The sequence below is a fragment of the Apis mellifera genome, linkage group LG3, assembly GCF_003254395.2.
Source record: "Apis mellifera strain DH4 linkage group LG3, Amel_HAv3.1, whole genome shotgun sequence".
Taxonomy (NCBI): domain Eukaryota; kingdom Metazoa; phylum Arthropoda; class Insecta; order Hymenoptera; family Apidae; genus Apis; species Apis mellifera.
This window is the reverse complement of record NC_037640.1, coordinates 5,922,031-5,941,019: the sequence shown is the minus strand read 5'-3', so window position 1 is coordinate 5,941,019 and position 18,989 is coordinate 5,922,031. Positions and strand designations below refer to the sequence as shown.

Here is an 18,989-nt window from a genome sequence, read left to right as displayed (position 1 = left end):
CGTGTCTTTCTTTCGTTTTTTTTTTTTCTCGATGAAAGTGGCAGTGAGAGATCTTTTTTTCCTCGTCTGTCTACTAGTTTGCTCCCTACGTTTCTCTCTCTCGTTTCAATCCACTCGCTCGCTCACGCTCGCTTCTTCCCTTCTCTTTCTTTTTCTTTCACTGGGAAGGATAGGAAAATATTGGAAAATATTCGGCTATTTTATTCACCGACTTTTACTTCTTCCGATCATTAATGGTGTTAAGAGATAAAAATATTAATTGATTATCGTTTGAAAAAAAAAAAAATAAAAAAGATTGCAGGAGTTTCAAGGCTCGGTAATTTCGAATTTTTTTCCATTTCCGAATAATCTAATTTCTTTTCGAAGAAGTTCAAAGAGAGAGATAGAATAAAGAAGGGGGGAAAAAAAAGGGAAAAAGAAATTTTTCAAGGCGATATCGATAATTTTAAAAAATTATTTCGAACAAATAGAATTTTCGAAGGAGAGGAAATGGATCGATCGAGGAGGAAGGGAAGAAGAGACAGAGATAGATAGAGAGAAAGAGAAAGAGAGAGAGAGAGCGAAAAAGAGAGCGAGAAAGGGACAGAGTAGAGAGTAAATCGCAACGAGAAGAGCCAAACGACACGTGATACTGGAACGCCGGACAAAAAACTGTTGGTGAGATCGAAAGCAGCATTTCTCTATCCTAAAACACATACGTGAGTAATAAAAGAGGTAGAAGCATGGGCCGTTTCATTAATACCTTCGACTTCGCCTAGACAAAAGCGTGCGACTACTATTTACATATATAATAATGATATAACAATCATAGATAGAGGTACGTACGTACATGTACAGATGTGTATGTATGTAACGTGTATTCTTTGTGCTCGTGTGTCAATATACATATATGTACGTATATATATTGATTAGATATATATATATATATATATAGAGAGAGAGAGAGATACTTAAGAAACTTCGGAAGATGCAATGGTAATATAAATATATGTACGACATCATGCTGTTTGCGTTGGATTGTGACATACAAAATGTCTGTTAGTGGAAAAAAATACAACTTTTCGTTTTATACATATAATACGATTTCATTAAATTATTCTTTCTTGAATCGATATTTTTTTAATAAAAAAAGAAAAAAAAAAGTAGAGATCAGTCATTCGGTTTGTCGCAATCCAACGCTTGCAGGTGGATTAGTAATACTCGCGGCGTTGTCTGTGGAACCAAATATAGGGCGTGTAGCGAGATTATATAATATATAATAAACAAATTAACAAAAGGTGTGTCTCTCTCGAGAAAAGTTTCTTTCGAACGCGAGTCTCTAAGCTTGGAAAAATCAACTCGAACGGACAGGCAGCAAATTGCTGGTTATAGCTCTCAACTATTTTATAATCGTCTCCTGCTTACGCCTCTTTATAATCGTCTCTAATCGTGTAATGTGCGTGTAATCGTCTCTAACGTGTGTACATGTTCCTCCCGATCCACGAATACGAATTTCTCTCTGTGTGTAATTAAGTGTGACATGTATGATGTGTGTGTATGTGTGTGTATACCGGCCTTGAAACGCCTTGGGAAACTTGTCAGAGAGAGAGAGAGAGAGAAAGAGACAGAGAGAGAGAGAGAGAAATAGAGATAGAGATAGAAAGAGAAAGAGAAAGAAAGAAAGAGGGAGAAGGGGAGGGAGAGAAAGAGAGAGAGAGAGAAAGAAGGATAAGAATGGAGATTGGTTAGACGTAGCTTTGGAAAAAACGAGGTGTGACAAAGTTTCATCAAATCAAATGGGCAGCATCTCCCGAGGGTCTCCTCCGCGACCGGAAGTGGCGGCAGCCGGCCCACCGGGTGCACCGTGTGTCCGCTGCTGCGTCCATTTCGAAACGATCTAATTTTTATTATTCCTTTTGTTTTTTTTTTTTTCCATCAATTTTATTCGATCTTATTTTGAAATTCTACTATCTATTGTTATTATTGTTGAATGATTGTTTTTATTTTGAGAAATCAATGATATTTTATTAGAAACTATATTATTCAAAACGATGCAAAAGAATCGTGATGGAAGATCTTGAAGCATTTTATATTAGCTGCCGTGAATTATTATTCTTTTTTTTTTTTTGGTATTTATTTTTCTTTTTTTCTTCTTCTGTAAATATTACGATTTCGATTGAATTGTAAAAAAGACGATGAGAAGATCGAATGGAAAGGATCGTAAATATAAAGAGAATCGTAGTTGGATGTGATTCGTCTTGGAGGAAGGTATTTCGCGTGTTTCTGAAAAGGAGGAGGATGTATAATAAAAGGATATTTTTCTTTCTTTTTTTTTTTTTTTTTTTTTTTTTTAGTTACTTTAGGTACCACAGTTCGTCAAAAGCAGCTGCGAACACAGTTACGCAAGGTGCACCGAGCTGCCTTATAACCAATGGGAGCTAAATAATGATAAAATGCGGAATGCTAGCTAGTAAAAATGCAATAGCTCGTCTAACAACTACGAGAACTAACACCATTGGTTATATTATGGTATGTATGTACGTGTCACTGGCACATACTCAGCGCGAGACAAGTGCGCTCACCGACTTGCCCTCCGCGAATTAAAACTCTCTCCTTTTTGAAGATTCAACGAACGAATCAAACCTTTCATCAAATCAAATTCTACAAGATTTAACAACAACAACAAAAAAAAAAAAAGAGAAAGGGAAAAGAAAAGGAAAGAAACGAATCGAAAAACGGAAAGGGATACGAATCCATAGTGACAAGAAAGAAAAAAAATTGAAAAGACAAGTCGATAAGCGCCCTCCTCCGCACCGGTCTCAAAGTATCTCTTCTCCAAAATGCTGCACTTCATTAGGGATGCCACATTCCATTTACATTGACGAAGCTTTCGAGAAAAGGTCTCTCTCACAGATTCGCATCGCACACACTCATCTTATATCTCTCGCCTTAAATCTAAATCTCTCGCGTTACCGAAAAAATTGCTCGACCGCCACCGACGTTTTCCATTTTCGAAACGGAGAGATCATCGATCGACGATTATCCTTTCGCAACGGAAATCAACGCGATCGTGTGATCGAGCGATTTTCCTGGGTGACGCGTGTTCATACGCGTAATTCGGGCTCCGTGACGGGGTCAATGAAAAGAGGCATCGAATCGATTCTCAGGAATTCACATCCCTGTATAATTTCATCTTTCCATCTCCAACAATGTCTCGTCTGTTTTCATTTTCCCTTTTCCTTTCCGCCCCGTAATTGCGCGCGGATTCCACGATGTGAGGAGACCCCGTCACGTCCTCGCGATCGCTTAAATGCTAAAAAGCGATGGCAACGCGGTTGTTCGCGCATATTTCCAAGGGAACACCACGGTCGGGTTCCAGGTTGAATTTGCAATGCAAAAGGTGACGTCCTCGGTGCCATTGTCGAGTTGTTGGGATCTCTGACGCGTGACGAATGCCGACTTGTACTTCGAATTATACGTTTTTCCACGATTTATCACGATACGATTTATCGAACGACTCTCTCTTCGAAATTTTCCTCGATTTCGCCCTTCATCCTTTTCGGAATACTCGTTTCTTGAGGCGTAATTTTTCTTTGGAATTTCGTAGAATTGAATTGAAGATTTTGATGATGTAGATGATCAATCTTCCTGTTTTTATTAATTGAGAAGAATTTTATATATAGATAAAAGAAATATAGGAGAACAAATGCTTTTTGAGTATCTCAATTAAGAATATCGTAAATAATCTTTCATCCAAGTTCTTCTATCATTTTCTCTTTTTAATTTCGAATATTATTAACGAACAATCTTCAATGAAATCAACGTTCAAAGTTCTTCTCTTCATTTCAAACTTTACTTATACCACAAGCAAATTTTTAAATTAAACGAATATTCAAAATTTAATATTTCCATATATAAAGATAAGAATCAATACTTGAAATTTCCTATTACACTCTATATCCAACTTTCCATTAAATTCTATTCCATTGAGACAACGTTCCAACACTTTTATCACACGAATCGTCATAACTCCTACGCGACAAGGTCGTTGAAAAAATTCCTTTCTCTCTTTCTCTCTTTCTCTCGCGAAGAAGAAGAATCGCGACAATTTCATCGATTGATCCGAGAAAAACCAGTTCCTCGCGTGCAAACTGGAGCGTGATCCTTTATCACTTTATCCAGAACACCGTGAAACCAATCACGACCAGCCTAAGGGCGGAAGAAGGAAGAGAAGTGGAGTGAAAGAAGAAGAAGAAGAAGAAAAAAAGAAAGGACACGTGTGCGGCACGGAGATAACCATCGCGAACGAGTTTAATTAATCCTCTTCCAGCCCTCTCTTCAGTAACTGGAACACGCTTATTATTCCTCCTGGGAATTGGTTGTTCCAATGACGGATGCGAGCCGCGCTTCCTGTCAGGATTCTCTGATCGAAATAGACCTCTCCACCGTGACCTAATAGGCGAGCATTACCGATTGTCGCCCTCCTTCATTCAATTAGAGGCTCTGATTGATTGCTCGTCCGTTCGAGTGGCTATTAGCTTGATGAGAGTCTTAGGGATCTTTGATCGACGTTGCAAGAAGTTTTATGCTCGAGTTCCCAAGATTTTAATTGCACAGCATCTCGTGCGAATTTGATTTTTACATAGAAGAACAGTTTTGATTTCAAGATTTAAACTTATCTGAGTAATAAAGATCTTGCACGAGGATATTTATAATTAATTTCAAGAATTTAATGCAAAAATGTGGAATATAAAAATGGTATTCTTATTTGTTTAAAAAGTAAAACGAGTACGAGAAATTTATATCATTTGTAATCTGCACAAAAATTAATAGTTTTATTATATTTTATCAAACACTGAATCATAGAAAGAAAAAAAGGAAATATAATCTCTTCTTCTTCTTCCTCCGAAACAATTTTCGTTTCCTTCGCAAAGAAAGGATCTCGAGACATCGATACGAAACGCGAAAACATCGTGATAGGGTATTCTGATTATTCGAGTGGTAACAATGAAATTCAGGGGAGGCGCTCGGCGAAAAGCGTTTGAATATGGAGAAGCTCTATCCATCGCGCCAACTTCCACGATCATCGTATCTACGAGTAACTCCGTTTTCGAGTGGCGGAAACTCGAGACGACCGTCTTCGAGCAATCATTATTCGAGGTCGTTCAAAATAATGGATTTCTGATCTAATTACTTGGCTGGTGGGGATGGCCGTTGCCAAGAGGTTCCTCGAGAGAATCCTCTTTCTTTCGCCCCTCGTTATTGCTACGCGAGAAACTTTTCCGCGCGATTTCATAATCTCGACGAAAGTTTTGCCCAAGTTTTATGGGGCTGGGGGACGAGAACAGAGAGAGACGAGATTTTATCCTTTCCAACTCCAATTAACTTTCGTTTCGGTAACGGGTTCAAACTCGAATATCACACTTTTGATATTTCTTGGAGAATGTTTCAACTGAGCGTGCATTGTTTCCCGTTATGAATATTTTGATTAATGGGGGTCCGAGGGGCGAGGTGGGGGTAATTTCGTGAGGTGGGGATTTCGTTTTCCTTTTTACTCCGATATGAAAGTTACCACGGTGGATCGGAGTTAATTACGGACGAGTTTGAAGAACGAGGGATGAAAAAGAATCGGAATGGAGCGGGATTCTCTGAGAATAATATTGTTCGAGAGAGGGGGGGGGGAAAGAAAATTTTTCACGGAATAATGTCGCATCCGTATCGAACGAGTGTAAAAAGTATTTGCAATACAAAGGGAAATTTGATTTTATTCAGTCACGGTTAATTCGTAGGGTAGAAAAATATTAAAAAATCGGAGGTAAAAGTTTCCTCTTATTATTATCGTTTGTTTGATTTAAAAATCACAGAGACGTTGGAATTTTTAATAAAAGGTGTCCGCGTCGTCTCGTCTCGTTGCGGCTCAAGTACGAGTCGATTCACTTTACGATTTTAAATCAACATTTTCACAGCGACATTTTGACACGAGTTCGATTCGAAGATCATAGATGAGATCGAAATTTCTTCTCGAAAAAAATGATCGAAGATAAAAGAAAATTTGAAACGAGAATAAGCTTTGTTAAGCAAAGCTCGATTGCTTGTTCCATCCAAACATGGTAATCAGAAGCGTGAAAATTTGTTTTCGCAAGAAGATGGGAGGGGAGGGGGGCTCGATCATCCGATGGACAATAGACAGGCGTGCGTGACATCGTCAGCAGCCGATGCTATTGGGTTAGTGGTACCGCGGGAGCTTGATGAAGTGCACTTGAGTGTACTTGACGCAAAGACGCTGAATATGCAAGCTCGCCGGATGCCGGCTGTCGGCACGATGTATTACTGCGGATCTTATCCAGACCGCTGTCATCCATATTGAAACCTATTTGCATTTCAAACTTCTCCTTCGCGCACTCTCCCCCCCCTCTCATTTTAAATTTTCTTTTTTCCCCTTTCTCCCCTTTTCTCCTCTCCAAGCTTAGATTTGCCCCATGCACGAACGAACGACGATTAAATCTACAATCTTTCAAAGTTTTGATTTCATTTCATCCCATTTCTTGGAAAGGGCGGATCTAGGATGCTCGAGGGAGATTAAATTAGAATTTTAAGTTGAATTTTGAATGGATATCGATATAATAACTTCGAGTTCAATTATCTTGCCAGGCTAGATCTCGATGATCGGAGGAAGAATTGTTGAAGAAGATTCGTTTGATCATCTCGAGAGATTATCTAAATAATTGGAAGGATTTTCATCCGATTCTTCTTATGTTGTATTTGATAAAATAATCTGGAAAGAGTGGGAAAGTTCGGATAGGAAAAGATCAGAATCTTGTTGAATATTGAAACTTCGAGATACAAAATTCCTAAAAAAAAAAAAAAGTGTTACACTGAATCGAAATCAATAAAATTTTCGAAACATGAATGATTTCGAATTTCGAATCCTTACAGCTTCCACTCCATCGAAACTCTCTATCTTTCCCTGTTCCACGAGAAAAATCGAACAAACAAAAGAACCATCGTCCAGAATCGACGAAATAATCTTTCGGATCGAATCTCGCCTACCAACTCTCCTCGAGAAACGTTTTCTGGACAATCTTGACTAACGAGAATCGCCCAAACCACACGGGGAGAAGCAATCTCACCGTCTCATCTCCCCAAGAATCCCTTGATGTTTCATCCCTTCCGATTTTCAAAACCAAGGCCTTTAATCCTAGAAGCTCGTCTCTCGAGCACGAGCAACGAGCCACGGCAAACTCTCCTTCTCTCTTTCTCTCTCTCGTTTCGTGGATTACACGGTCGAAGATTCTTGGCACGGAAGAACAAGTCGACAATGGCACCGTGTCGTTTTACACCACTTCTGGGACCGATATCTCGAAGCTGAGCGTCGCCATCGCGCTGCAAAAGAACGCACGTTTCGAGGAGACGCAGCAGTCACGACCCAGTTTTCACTTTTCCTTCTCTCCTCTCTGAAGAGAGGAAAGAAAAAAAAAAACACGCTTCCCCCTCCTTTTTCCCCGAACAAGAAGAAAAATTTCCGGAAGGAAGATGGAACAATCCCTCCTTCCTCCTCGGTCGTGGATTCGCTGCGTCCCCTTACGAACGAAAGATTACGGGTCCCAGTGAGCTTCCTCGTGACCAGGTTTGTCCTCGCGTCCGAGTTTTCTTTTCTTCCTTCCTTCCTTCCTTCTTTCTATCTTTCTATCTTTCTTTCTTTCTTTCTTTTTTTTCTTTTTCGAAAAAGTTTTTCCACTGGAAAATGGGGAGAGAGAGACTGGTCACGTCCGCGCGATGATTGCGGCTGCGAGGGAATAAGGTGGGGGAGGAGGGGAAGGAATCGAAGGAATGAAAGAGGGCACGGAGGTGAGAAGATTGCGAAAGTTAGGCGGATAAAAAGGTTGTTCGACCGACGAGAAACTCCGGTGGATCGGTTCTGGTGTTCCTCGTGTAGCCTTCGAACCAAACTCTCGGGGATTGTTCGAGCGAGAAACTCGTGGTGGCGTTGAATCGAGCGAGGGGGGAGGAGGAGAGGGAGGGGATGGTGGCGGTTGGATTAACGTCGGGCGTGGAAACGAAGGGGAGGGTCGGTGAGAGATTTCGAGCGCGAATCCATCCTGGCGACGAGGATTTCGTGGCCCTGGGACGCGGTTGTGTGCGTGTATGTGTATGTGTGTGTGTGTGTGTGTGTGTATGTGTGTATATGCGTGTGTACGTGTGCACGTGTGGCTTAAGTCTAACTGTAATTCTCAGGGGTGGGTTGACAGGGGTGGCTCGCAGCCTAAGGGCGACGTGAGCTTACCTTGCTTCCTCTTTCGTTAAATATGATTTCCACGTCGAGGATCGGCCCGAATTGCTGGAAAACAGAAAGCAACGTTGTCTCGAGAACGTGTCATCATCGTGTTCAACCCATTAAGGACCAACGGGGGGAAATAATATTCGTGAATTTATTCGAGCTTAACTGTTATACTGTTTTTAAAAAACAGAAAAAAAAAGAAAAAATAGAAAAATATTTGTTAATGATTTAAGAAAGATACTTTGTCACAATTTGTAATTGTAAATATTTCAAACTTTATGGAAATTTTATAGATACAAATGTACAAATCAAAGATAGAGAAATAAATTTCCATAGTTTAGAAAAGAAAAGAAAGAAAGAATACATTTTACAACAATTTAATTTCTTCAAAAGTTACAGAATTAAAGATCCGTCAAAAAAAATAAATGTAATATATAATTGGTCCTTAATGAGTTAATATCAAAATGAATAATTGAAAAAAATGAATAAAGGGATACGATTATTATTATCATACATCATAAAACTTTCAACTGCCACTTCCGTACCTATGAACGAATAATTAATTCACTCCCTCCCACGATAATACAAAACAATCACTCGTTAAACTTTTCGCAAAATGAAAGATAAATAAATAATTCAAAATTGACACTTACCCCAAACATTGCCCTGAGATCAGGGTCTCGGAAGCGGAAAGGTATATTGCTGACGTGAAGGCGTTTCGGTTGACCTTTCAGGTCTGTACCCTGTGTTGCGGTGGCAGGTGTGGTTGCACCTGAAGTGACAGGTACCAGGGCGCTGCCCTCGACGGCGCCCTCGGGGTTGCTCTCGTTGCCGGCGGGTGTGGGGGCGGGTTGCTGGCCACCGCCTCCCGCGGCCGCTGCTGCCGCGGCCGCCACTGCTGCCTGAAACACCTCCGACTGTCGTCGAAGATCAACGATCGTGTCAGCATTAAAAAGCACCTCGTGTGTTCGAGATTGGTCGCCAATAAAACTTTCACATCTTTCGCATTCCCCGTCGAATTTTTATTTTACGTTCTGTATATAGAAAAATCGAAGATTTTTCTTGTCAAAAGGAACCACAATTGAAATAAAATTTTCTTGAGGGTTAATTCGAGATCGTTTTTTGTTTGATGGTGCATCGAATGTGTCAAGACAAATTTTATAAGAAATTTCAAAGCTGTTTTTCTTTTTTTAAATTAATATTATCCTCGCATCGTTAAAAACAATCGGCCGACAAATTTTCACGTTCAGATTGCAATTGAATTCTGGAAATGATCGGGTTGAAAGCGAGGAAAGAAATAAAACGAGATGTTTGGCACGGGAGGGAGAGACGTGATCGTTAGCATTCCAGATGTCTGGATGCTAGAAGCCGCAAGTAGAGACGGCTGTAAGTGGTCAGCCGCATGGCCGACCTTATCTCGCTTGCGCCACTAACGAGGCTAAGTGAACATACGCGGCGTATAGTCAGACGCAGCTGCCGCTGCGTGGAATTTCTACCCTCGCTACTGAATACCACTTTCAACTTTATCACGTCTGTTACTACTATTCTCCACTACCAACTACCCATTGGAACTAAAGCGATTTCGACCACGAGGGCTATTAATAAACGCTTAGCCGAACGACACATTTCAACCAACACATTCAACCACCATGGAAAATCATGTCCCCATGGTGCGATGGGACACGATTATTATTGATCTCTTCGCTCTTATATATTATAATTAACAATTTGAGGATCTCTTGAGTAAAATGAAACGACGAAGGAAATTGGAAATTTTTATCGAAATAGGGCACACATGGATGATTAGGTTTATTGGAGATACTTTTCTTTTTCTAGCAATTAATTTCCTCGCGAATAACAAATCGAGTGGTGCTCAAACGTCTCATCGAGAAAGGAATTAATCTCAGCGTCCAAGAACGTGATGGATGGTCGATGAAATTTAGATGGGGCGGGATCCTAGAGCCTTGCCTCCTTTTCTCACCGTGGGAAACTTACGAATTATTCATCGAGCTTCGACATTGTCCACTATCCACCGATCTCTAGCGGAGATTAAGGATTCGAAGAGGAAGGATTTCGATATGCTTGCAGACGTGTTGTGCGACCCAGGTAGCTTGTTTCGCGGTGGATTAGAGAAACTTTGTCTTTTAGAACATCTTTCGATACAAAATTCTCTAGATCTGGGAATGGATATCTTGTTATTTATCTATTTCAATGTTCATTCCATCGGATCTCTCTTCTTTGAGAATTTTTTCTATTTACTTTTTTTTCTTTATTTAAAATTTGTTCGAGCAGAATCGATTTTTGAAATAAATAATAATAAATAAAAATAGATGAATTTTCCGCAATTTTTATATACCATTTCGACTTTTTTCTTTAACACTTTCCACAATTTACGTACTCTTTTTCCTTAAAAATTATTTCTTGAATATAGATATTTAATATTAACATATTTTCTTTTCTATTTACATATAAATATTTTACATTCAAGAAATATGAAATATTTCCAAAGAGGTTTCAATGAAATCTAAAAAAAGAAATATTTAGATCTTTCAGCAGTACAAAATTCTTTTTACACAAATTTAAAATAAATGCAAAGAGGTTAAACGAATGTGATTTTTACATCTCTCTTTGAAAATATAAGGAGAGTCTGTGGAAATGGGAAAGGTGTATTTTTCGAGCGCAAGAGATTTCACGATCGAGTACCATTAACCCTGGAGAAACGTTTCGTAGATTCTCCGGGGCGAAGGTCCTTCAGCTGACATAAATAATAGGGATTTCTCTCCACCCTGGCAGGAATTTATCGTTCCCGAAAACTGCGGATCATTTGTTTCCCCCCTCAATCCCTTTTAAAGGAGTAGCCGCAAAAATACACTGGGATCCGACACAAGACCTTAGAACCGAAGAACAAACGTCATCAGTCTTCCCAGTTTCAGTTAGTAGACCAACCAATTTCGTGTTAAATTTATGAATTCACGATGGAGGAAGAACAATCTGAACAATCATTTATTCGAAAAAGTTTTCGTTTCCCTCCTCTCCTTCCCGCAAAATAGAGATTTGTTTTCTTCTTGCGCAACGAGATCTATCCTTTTGGGTTACCATTTTATTTGTTTACGAAGATGCTCGACTCAGATATAGTTTTAAAATTTCTAAAAACGTTTGTATAGTTTATCGATCTATATTAAAATATACACGAAATGTACACGAAATATTTATATAACTTATATTTATATAAATATTTATATAAGTAATAGATCATGATTTTTAAACTTACAATTAATAATTCAAACTCAATTAAAATTCTATCCACGTCAAAGATGAAATTTTGTATTTGTAACGATCTATCTTCAAAGATAAATCTCTCCTCGCTATCTTTCCTCCATCTCGACGTAAAATTTATTAATTAATATCGTATATCCCAGATTTTCACATACATCATACACTCCATATTAATTCAAACATTTATTACTGAAACGAAAATGATCGTAAACAGAATCCTAATTAAATTCGACATAAATCCAAAATCCTTCCAAAAATCCTTCTTCTCCTCCCTGCTCGAGACGAAAGTCAAGTTGTTCCAATCCTAAAATCCAAATTACCAGAATCATTTTCCATTTTCCACAACTGTCTCTCCTCATTCTTTCTCTCTCTCTCCTTCCAGAAACAGCGTTCTCGAGAATCTTTCGTCGTCCAAGGGATGAAGTGGAAAAATCCGCGAAACACTCGAACTATCCTCGAGACGTCGGGGTATCGGTTAACAAGGTTGCGAATCGAGAAATTTTCGAGGCATCGGCAACCCGGAAAGAAAGTTTGCCGGATGAAAACTGGATTCGTCTGGAAGCGAGGTTCCCTCCCCCCTCGTGAAAGGAGAGCGACGGCTCCATGGGAGCCCATTCACCGTGCTCGTTGAAAAGGAACTTTTAATTTGCGCCAACCAGCAGATTTCAATGGGCGCTCGACTTTTGGCATTGTGAGGCAAAACCGTGCTCCTGTCTCGCCCACTGTGTTTTGCCCAGCGATAATGCTCTTTCCTCGCTACGAGACGAGGCAGATTTCGAAACAGTTCGATGAATTTATTTTTCTTTTTTCTTTTCTTGGTCTTTCGAATTTGTGGCAGTTAATGGCAGAGGGTTAAACACGATATTCTGAAGATTGGGAATATCTATATAGGGTGAATTGTGGAATGAAGAGAGAAGAAAATTTAGAATAAGTTTCTAAGGATATAGAGACGTATTCGATTATGAAATTCGATATAAATTTTGCTCTAACTTTTGTGGAATTCGTTAAACTCTTGGTTACAAAATTGTGAATTAAATTGTGTGATTACGAAGGAAAGATTTCGATCTAATCTGGAATGGGATAAACATTTTGACTATCATTCGATTAATTGCGAATTCGTATTAATGTATCTGTATACACGTGTACACGCACATTAGATTCGACTATCCGAATTATAGAGATGGTAGAGAGAATCAGAGAATTTCTATCACGGTACATGAATTTGTTTGTCCCGTTGCAGGTCCATTATGAGATGTAGATAAATTGTAGAACTCTGGTTCTATAACAATGAATATTCCGGAATTAAACGCTTTCTATAAACGATTGTACATGTATATATAGACCATTTCGAATGTATTCTCCATTTGAGTATTGTGCAAGTTATGGGATTAATTTTAACGCGTTTAAGCTATATTACGTTAATTTCCTCTTAAGTAAGATACGAGTGAAATTGCTTATATCTTTGAAATATAGCAATGATAAATGTAATATATACATACATTAATGAAATGTAATTCATAAAATAAAGTGATATTTTTTCGGAATTGAAAGTAGTATTTAATGAAGAAAGTTTTCAAGAATAAAAATACTTTTTGATCCTCGAATTTTACGTTAAACAATTGAAATTCTTAGATAGATATCTCTCCTTGAAAAATCAAATTCCCAAGTGCCTTCTCTCATGGACAGATTTTCAAGATTCTTTGAAAGTCCATCTCCAAAATCACCTAATCCTTAAATAGATCTTTGGAATTTCCCAAAGCACATTTCCAATCTTCTAAATCAAAATCCCTTAGAAATACGATTACTCTTTAAGTGCTCTCAATCGAATCAAATTATTTTGAAAATCAATTTTGAATTCCACCTCGCATCTTTCTCGTTTCCAAAATAGAGATACAAATTTAGAGAAACAAAAATTCTTTGTGGAATAGCTTTTCAGAAGAATAGTATCAACTATTTTTTCAATTGCACGTTGCAATAATTATTAAACCCTTCCTTCTTTTACCTCAAATAAAATCTCATTTTATTTTATTTTTTTTTTTTTTAAATAAACGAAAACAAACCTACCCTTCAAACTTTTTCCAACTTTTTAATACGCTCGATCGAATCAAAATTGTTTCAATCTTGAAACAAAAAAGATACATAAAAGATGTATAAATAAAAGCTTCTCCTCGGACTCCTCAACTTTCGTAACAGTCACGAGATTTTCTTGAAAACGTTGAACGCAGGGGATTCGTATTTGCAACGCGCGAAATGGTCGCGGAAGAACGAAATGCGGCTTTACGAGTCGGTGACTAACCGGGACCGGATAATTGAGGGACGGACAAAGCGGCCACGTCGTCCGGAACCACGACATTGTTCGAAACTCTTCACGCTTGGCTCAACCGTGTCCAAAATGCTCCGCGTGCCCGCCGTACGCCTGGGTTAATTAGATACGACCGTCCGACAAACTGTCCTCCGAGTCGTACGTCCTCCGATTCTTGTCCCGTGATCACGATAATTCGCGGCCCATGCTCAAATCAGGATAGGGAAATCAAGCCCCTCGACAATCACTGATTCCCCTCCCCCCCATGTGCGGAAACTATCGAGTGGTGGAATTCGAAATTGGAAACTTGGAGAACTGAAATGGCAATCGAAGGGATATTTTAGAACGTTTAGATCAATCGCTTGACGATGTGATTAATTGGAAAATTGATCGAATACTTGTCTCTGATTTGCGTGGAAAACACGATAAAATGGATAAAATTGTCGATGTTTAAACCCGTTTACGGAAAAAATTCCAAATTTTCATCGTCGATTTTTTTTTTATTTTTACAAATCGTGATTATCAATCATGAATGAAATTAAATTAAGTGTCTCGATATCGTCAGAGATGTTTCGATAATTATATTTTCAAGGAAAGGAAAATCAATGTCTGATCGATATTAGGCGGGAAATTTGAAAGCTCCGATAATTCCAAAAAAATTTATCCATGCTTTAATTTTTCTAAATTTAAACGGAGAGAAAATCTCTGAAGAATCTTTCATTCCAATCCCTCCGTTCTTTCTCCCAACCACTCCTGCGATTCAAAACCGACGGGATTCGCAAAGATTTACCGGGCCTTTTAATTAAAAGCTGTTGTCGAGCGTGTCTAACTAACGTGGTAGCAAAGAATTACCCTCTCCCTCCCCTCCCTCCCTCGGCTAGAATCCAGTCGCCCGTCTAGTAAATCGAATTAACGAACGGATTTACTTTAATTAGCGCGGCTAATTAGGCCGCTTTATGACTCGCGCTAATTCCCAGCCGCGCACGCCATCCGACGACGAGTTATCGCGCGCTCAAATAAATTTCGATCGCGTTCACAATGGTGTTCGAGCTGCGAGAAGGGTGGAAAAAAGGGAGAGGGGGAAGAGAGGGGCTATTCGTTTGATCGTGTCGATAAAAATCATGCGGAAGGAACAGTTGTTCTGCCTTCCCTGGATAATTTCTTCGACACGAACGAGCAACGAATGTAAATCGAGGGGTGGCTCGAACGAAACTATAGCAGACGAGGATCTAGCAATTTTAACCCTTGTATGTATACACCCTTATACATCGTCTATACGTAAAATAGCTGGATATTGTGAATTTCTATTTCTAATTTGAAGTTTTGTATCAAGTTTTGAGTCGAAATCGAAAATAGGCAGGGAAGAATGTTAAAATTCCAACGAGAATTACGAAGGAAAATATATATATATATTGTATACTAAATTTCTACTTCTCCAGAGATTTACATCAAATCGAATTCCATCCCTTCGAGCCATCCCTTAATTCCACGAAATTTTCGAAACTTTCGCAAATACCCTGCCTCGATTCTATGGAACTTTCTCGGGCCCCTTATTTCTCTTCCGTACGTGCCTCAAATCATCGAGGCTCGTCGTAGACGTGACACGGCCTCGATTACGTGAACTTTTGTCGGTGTACGGCAAAGGTGATGAAACAAGGAGGATCTAGATCTAGGAGAGAGCTACTTGGGGAGGTGTTAAAAGCGCGGTCTGAGCGCGTCGTCTATCGATGCGAGCTCGGGCATTTCTCGCCGCCGCATCCGCCGGAAGTGGAGTGTTTCCCCGCCTCGTAGAGGGGATGTCACCAAGCGGTTTGATAAATCGGACGATTCTTTTCGCGTAGGAAAAAAATATTACCATGTTTTTTTCGCGGAAATGAAAAGAAGAAAAATGCCTTCTCAACGATAATGTAACGATATTTCTTTTTATATACGGTTTTGAAAAAGAGATCGTGCAGTCTCCCTTTTTTAAGAATATGCATACACTGACTCGTCTAACGTATAAGGATGCATAAATATTTACGATTGTAATACACGAGTTAATTTATTTTCCGTATGATTATTTTTTAAACGAATTAACCCTTCATTCATTTTGTTTTATTAGTTATCGCGCTGAATTATAAATTATAAATTCCAACGGCAGATTATTTCGATTAAACCGATTGCAATCGATCTCTAATAAATTAATATCCAGCAAGAACGGATTGCAACATTAGACTAATAAATCTTGATCAATTAATAAACAATAACAATAACACTCGAAACCAGACATTTATAGCAAACGATCTTAGCGTTATCCACACTCGTAAAAAAAAAAAAAAACAATCAACGTCAACTTTAACTGAAAAATGAAAAATTCGTTTATCAACATTCTTCTGTCTGAAAATGTGAAAATTAATAAATGAGTCATAAACCATTGATCCCCTTATTTACCTATCCAAATTTTACAATTAGAACAATTGTGTCGACCAATCTCGACGAATGAAAAGCGAAATGAAAGCGTAAAGTATAAAAAAAAAAAAAAATACATACATATAAGCTTTATAAGAAATATATGTATATGCACAACTCACAATAGCCTGTTGATCGACGCCGTTCGGAGGCGGGGGCGGGCTGAAGCTGGCCGCGGTCGGGGCACCGGGGGCGGTTGGATGTGGGGCACCAGCCGGCGGTGGGACCTGGGGGCCGCTGGGTGGTGGCTGTTGGGGTGCGCCGCTGTTGTCCTCTTTCACCGGCACCGGGGGTGGTGGTTTCACCTCACCGGCAGCCCCTGCCGCCCCCACGACACCCGCTACGCCGTTCACCGGCGGGGGGAAGACACCCCCACCATAGGGCGCAGCCATGCCTGTCTGCACCATGTGCTGCGAATAAGAATAGCATGTGTTATATTACATGGAACATATATTTTTTAAGTAGATATAAAAGGTAGATCGGAAGAAAATCAGATGAAAGATTTAATGTTCTTGGCGTCTCTGTTCGAGGAACGAAATGAATGAATACGTTTCTGATAAATGTCTTAGGTTAAGTCGAGGAAATAATCTTTGAGGTTTGATGTAAAAGATTCGATCTATAGAGAATGTTAATTGATATATTCCTTGGGATAATATTTTTGGAGGGTTGTTCGGATGAAACGAATGCAACTCTTGGTGAGATAGATTCGTCTTATTGATGAAAATTAACAGGGTTAATTTATTTATGGAATGTTTTTGAGAGAAAAAGAAAACAAATTGTTAAGGTAAGGATAATTTAGGGTATTAAAATTTGAGATAAATACTCGATTCCTTTTAGTAATCAAATTAATCTCTCGATAAAATTCGATTCGTCTTTTAATGTCACGACGAGAGAAGTGCTTGGTACTATGGAACAAATGGATCAGTTTTGTGATAGATACTAAAGGGAATCGTGAACTCTTATCGTACGAACCCTGTCATGCAGAGACTAGTACAAGGGTATTCCATTCCCTCCGTTTGACACGCAGTTTCATAGTCTCCTATTGACCTTTTTGATTAACATCCTTTAACATTATAGTAAGATAGATCAAATAGAACACCCTTTGAAATTTGTAAATCTAACTTGAATTTTATCAGCTTGATGCTATTAAATAATTGCCAATCAATGTCCTACCTCAATCTCTATTTCACAAATTTTGTACAACATATTTAAGTAACTGAGTTTCTAGTGTATCGTAGTTTAATAATAATCCAATACTATTCTACTTAGTTTATCTAAAAAAATGTCTAAAATACCAAAACTACGAAGCTAAACATGGAAATATTTCAAGTTTATTTTAGATACTACGAAACCACTTCGAATTGCCCCGGCCGCAGAACGTTCAACCTCCAAAATAGTTAGATATTATCCTCCATATCGAAATATTTGCACACACAAAACTTCCAACACAACCAAAATTCCTAAATATCGCAACCGCATACCTCCAGAAATCCCTACTAATGAAGATTCTTAGAATACTAGATATCCAACCGCGGTTATAAATAGCGTAATATTCTGGCACAACTCCACCATAGTGTCGCGGTTCACCGCACAACTGTTCAAACACCTTCACGCGCCTATTTCTTCTCCTCACGGAGAAAGAGGAGGAGGAGGATCCACTCCCTTCTTTCTCGTACTCCAATCGCGTACTGCTCCAAACTGGTTTCACACGATCGTACAAGTAAACAAGACTCGAGCCCATCTGGATAGTGTTTCGAAAAAAAGAAAACAACACTTTTTCGGAGATAAGAGCTACCGTTCGTATTTCGTCGAAACATCCGTAAACATTATCCGTAAAAATATCACAATATAGTTTGTAAGCATACTCGAAACTTCGACTATACTATATTTTGAAGTATTTCCTTTCAGATATAATTGAAAAAGAAGATTGTATAATCACAATGGATTTGAGAATACAAATTCGTCTCGTATCGATCGAAATTCTAAATCGATTTATTGAAAAAATTGATCCGCGAAATCTCGACTCGTATTTTGTATGGAAAACGGTTTCATTTGCATTTGAAACGAGGCGATGTAGAAACGAGGCGATGATTTCTGCTTTGGTATAAATTTTTCGCGTTGCAGCGACAATAAATACACTCGATAGCGGCTATTAAAAGTAGACGTCGCAAATCATTTCGCGTGTTGCACGCGCCCCGATTAGCTACATGCTACATAAATGTAATCCCTCCGTTTTTTTTTTCCCTCCCCTTCTTTCCCTCAGGATTTGACGGGAGAAAAGAGAAAGAGAGGAAGAAGGAGGGGGGGCCAATTTACGCAAAGTGGATCTCGAACCGAATGAACTTTCATTCATGAATCTGTATTGTCGTAATATCTGGCGTGCATATATCGGGCGTCGTATCGGCGGTATGCAGATGGGTTTCGGCTCCGCGAAATTAATTATTATCGACTAAATGGAATCCTGGGTGAAACGATATGCGACGCTCGATCGAAAGCATTATAGTCTGAGATTAATTGAGATGCTGGTGCGTAGATTGGTGTTTATAGAGAGATTTGTCGCGGGTGTGATTCCGAGTGTAAATTGGTTGCCGATTAATCTCGATATCGGTCCCGGATTTTATCCTTTTCTTTTCATCCTCTTTCCTCCTTTTTTTCTCCTCTTTTCTTTTATCTTTGGCCTAGATATTCTCTAGGCTATTTAAACGT

General features: G+C 39.0%; 1 protein-coding gene across 8 annotated transcripts in view; it reads right to left on the bottom strand.

Moving 5' to 3' along the window:
• Positions 1-18,989, bottom strand: part of LOC410951 (RNA binding protein fox-1 homolog 2) — a 315,194-nt gene that overhangs the window by 75,806 nt on the left and 220,399 nt on the right. For 7 of the 8 annotated variants that reach the window (XM_016911104.2, XM_026439413.1, XM_006560913.3 and 4 more), the window contains 3 exons: positions 16,406-16,693; positions 8,911-9,174; positions 8,264-8,317 (listed from right to left, as the gene is read on the bottom strand). In XM_016911104.2, coding sequence (XP_016766593.1) covers positions 8,264-8,317; positions 8,911-9,174; positions 16,406-16,693 — 606 coding nt within the window. The remainder of the gene's footprint in view (positions 1-8,263; positions 8,318-8,910; positions 9,175-16,405; positions 16,694-18,989) is intronic. The other variant, XM_026439411.1, reaches the window with a different exon arrangement.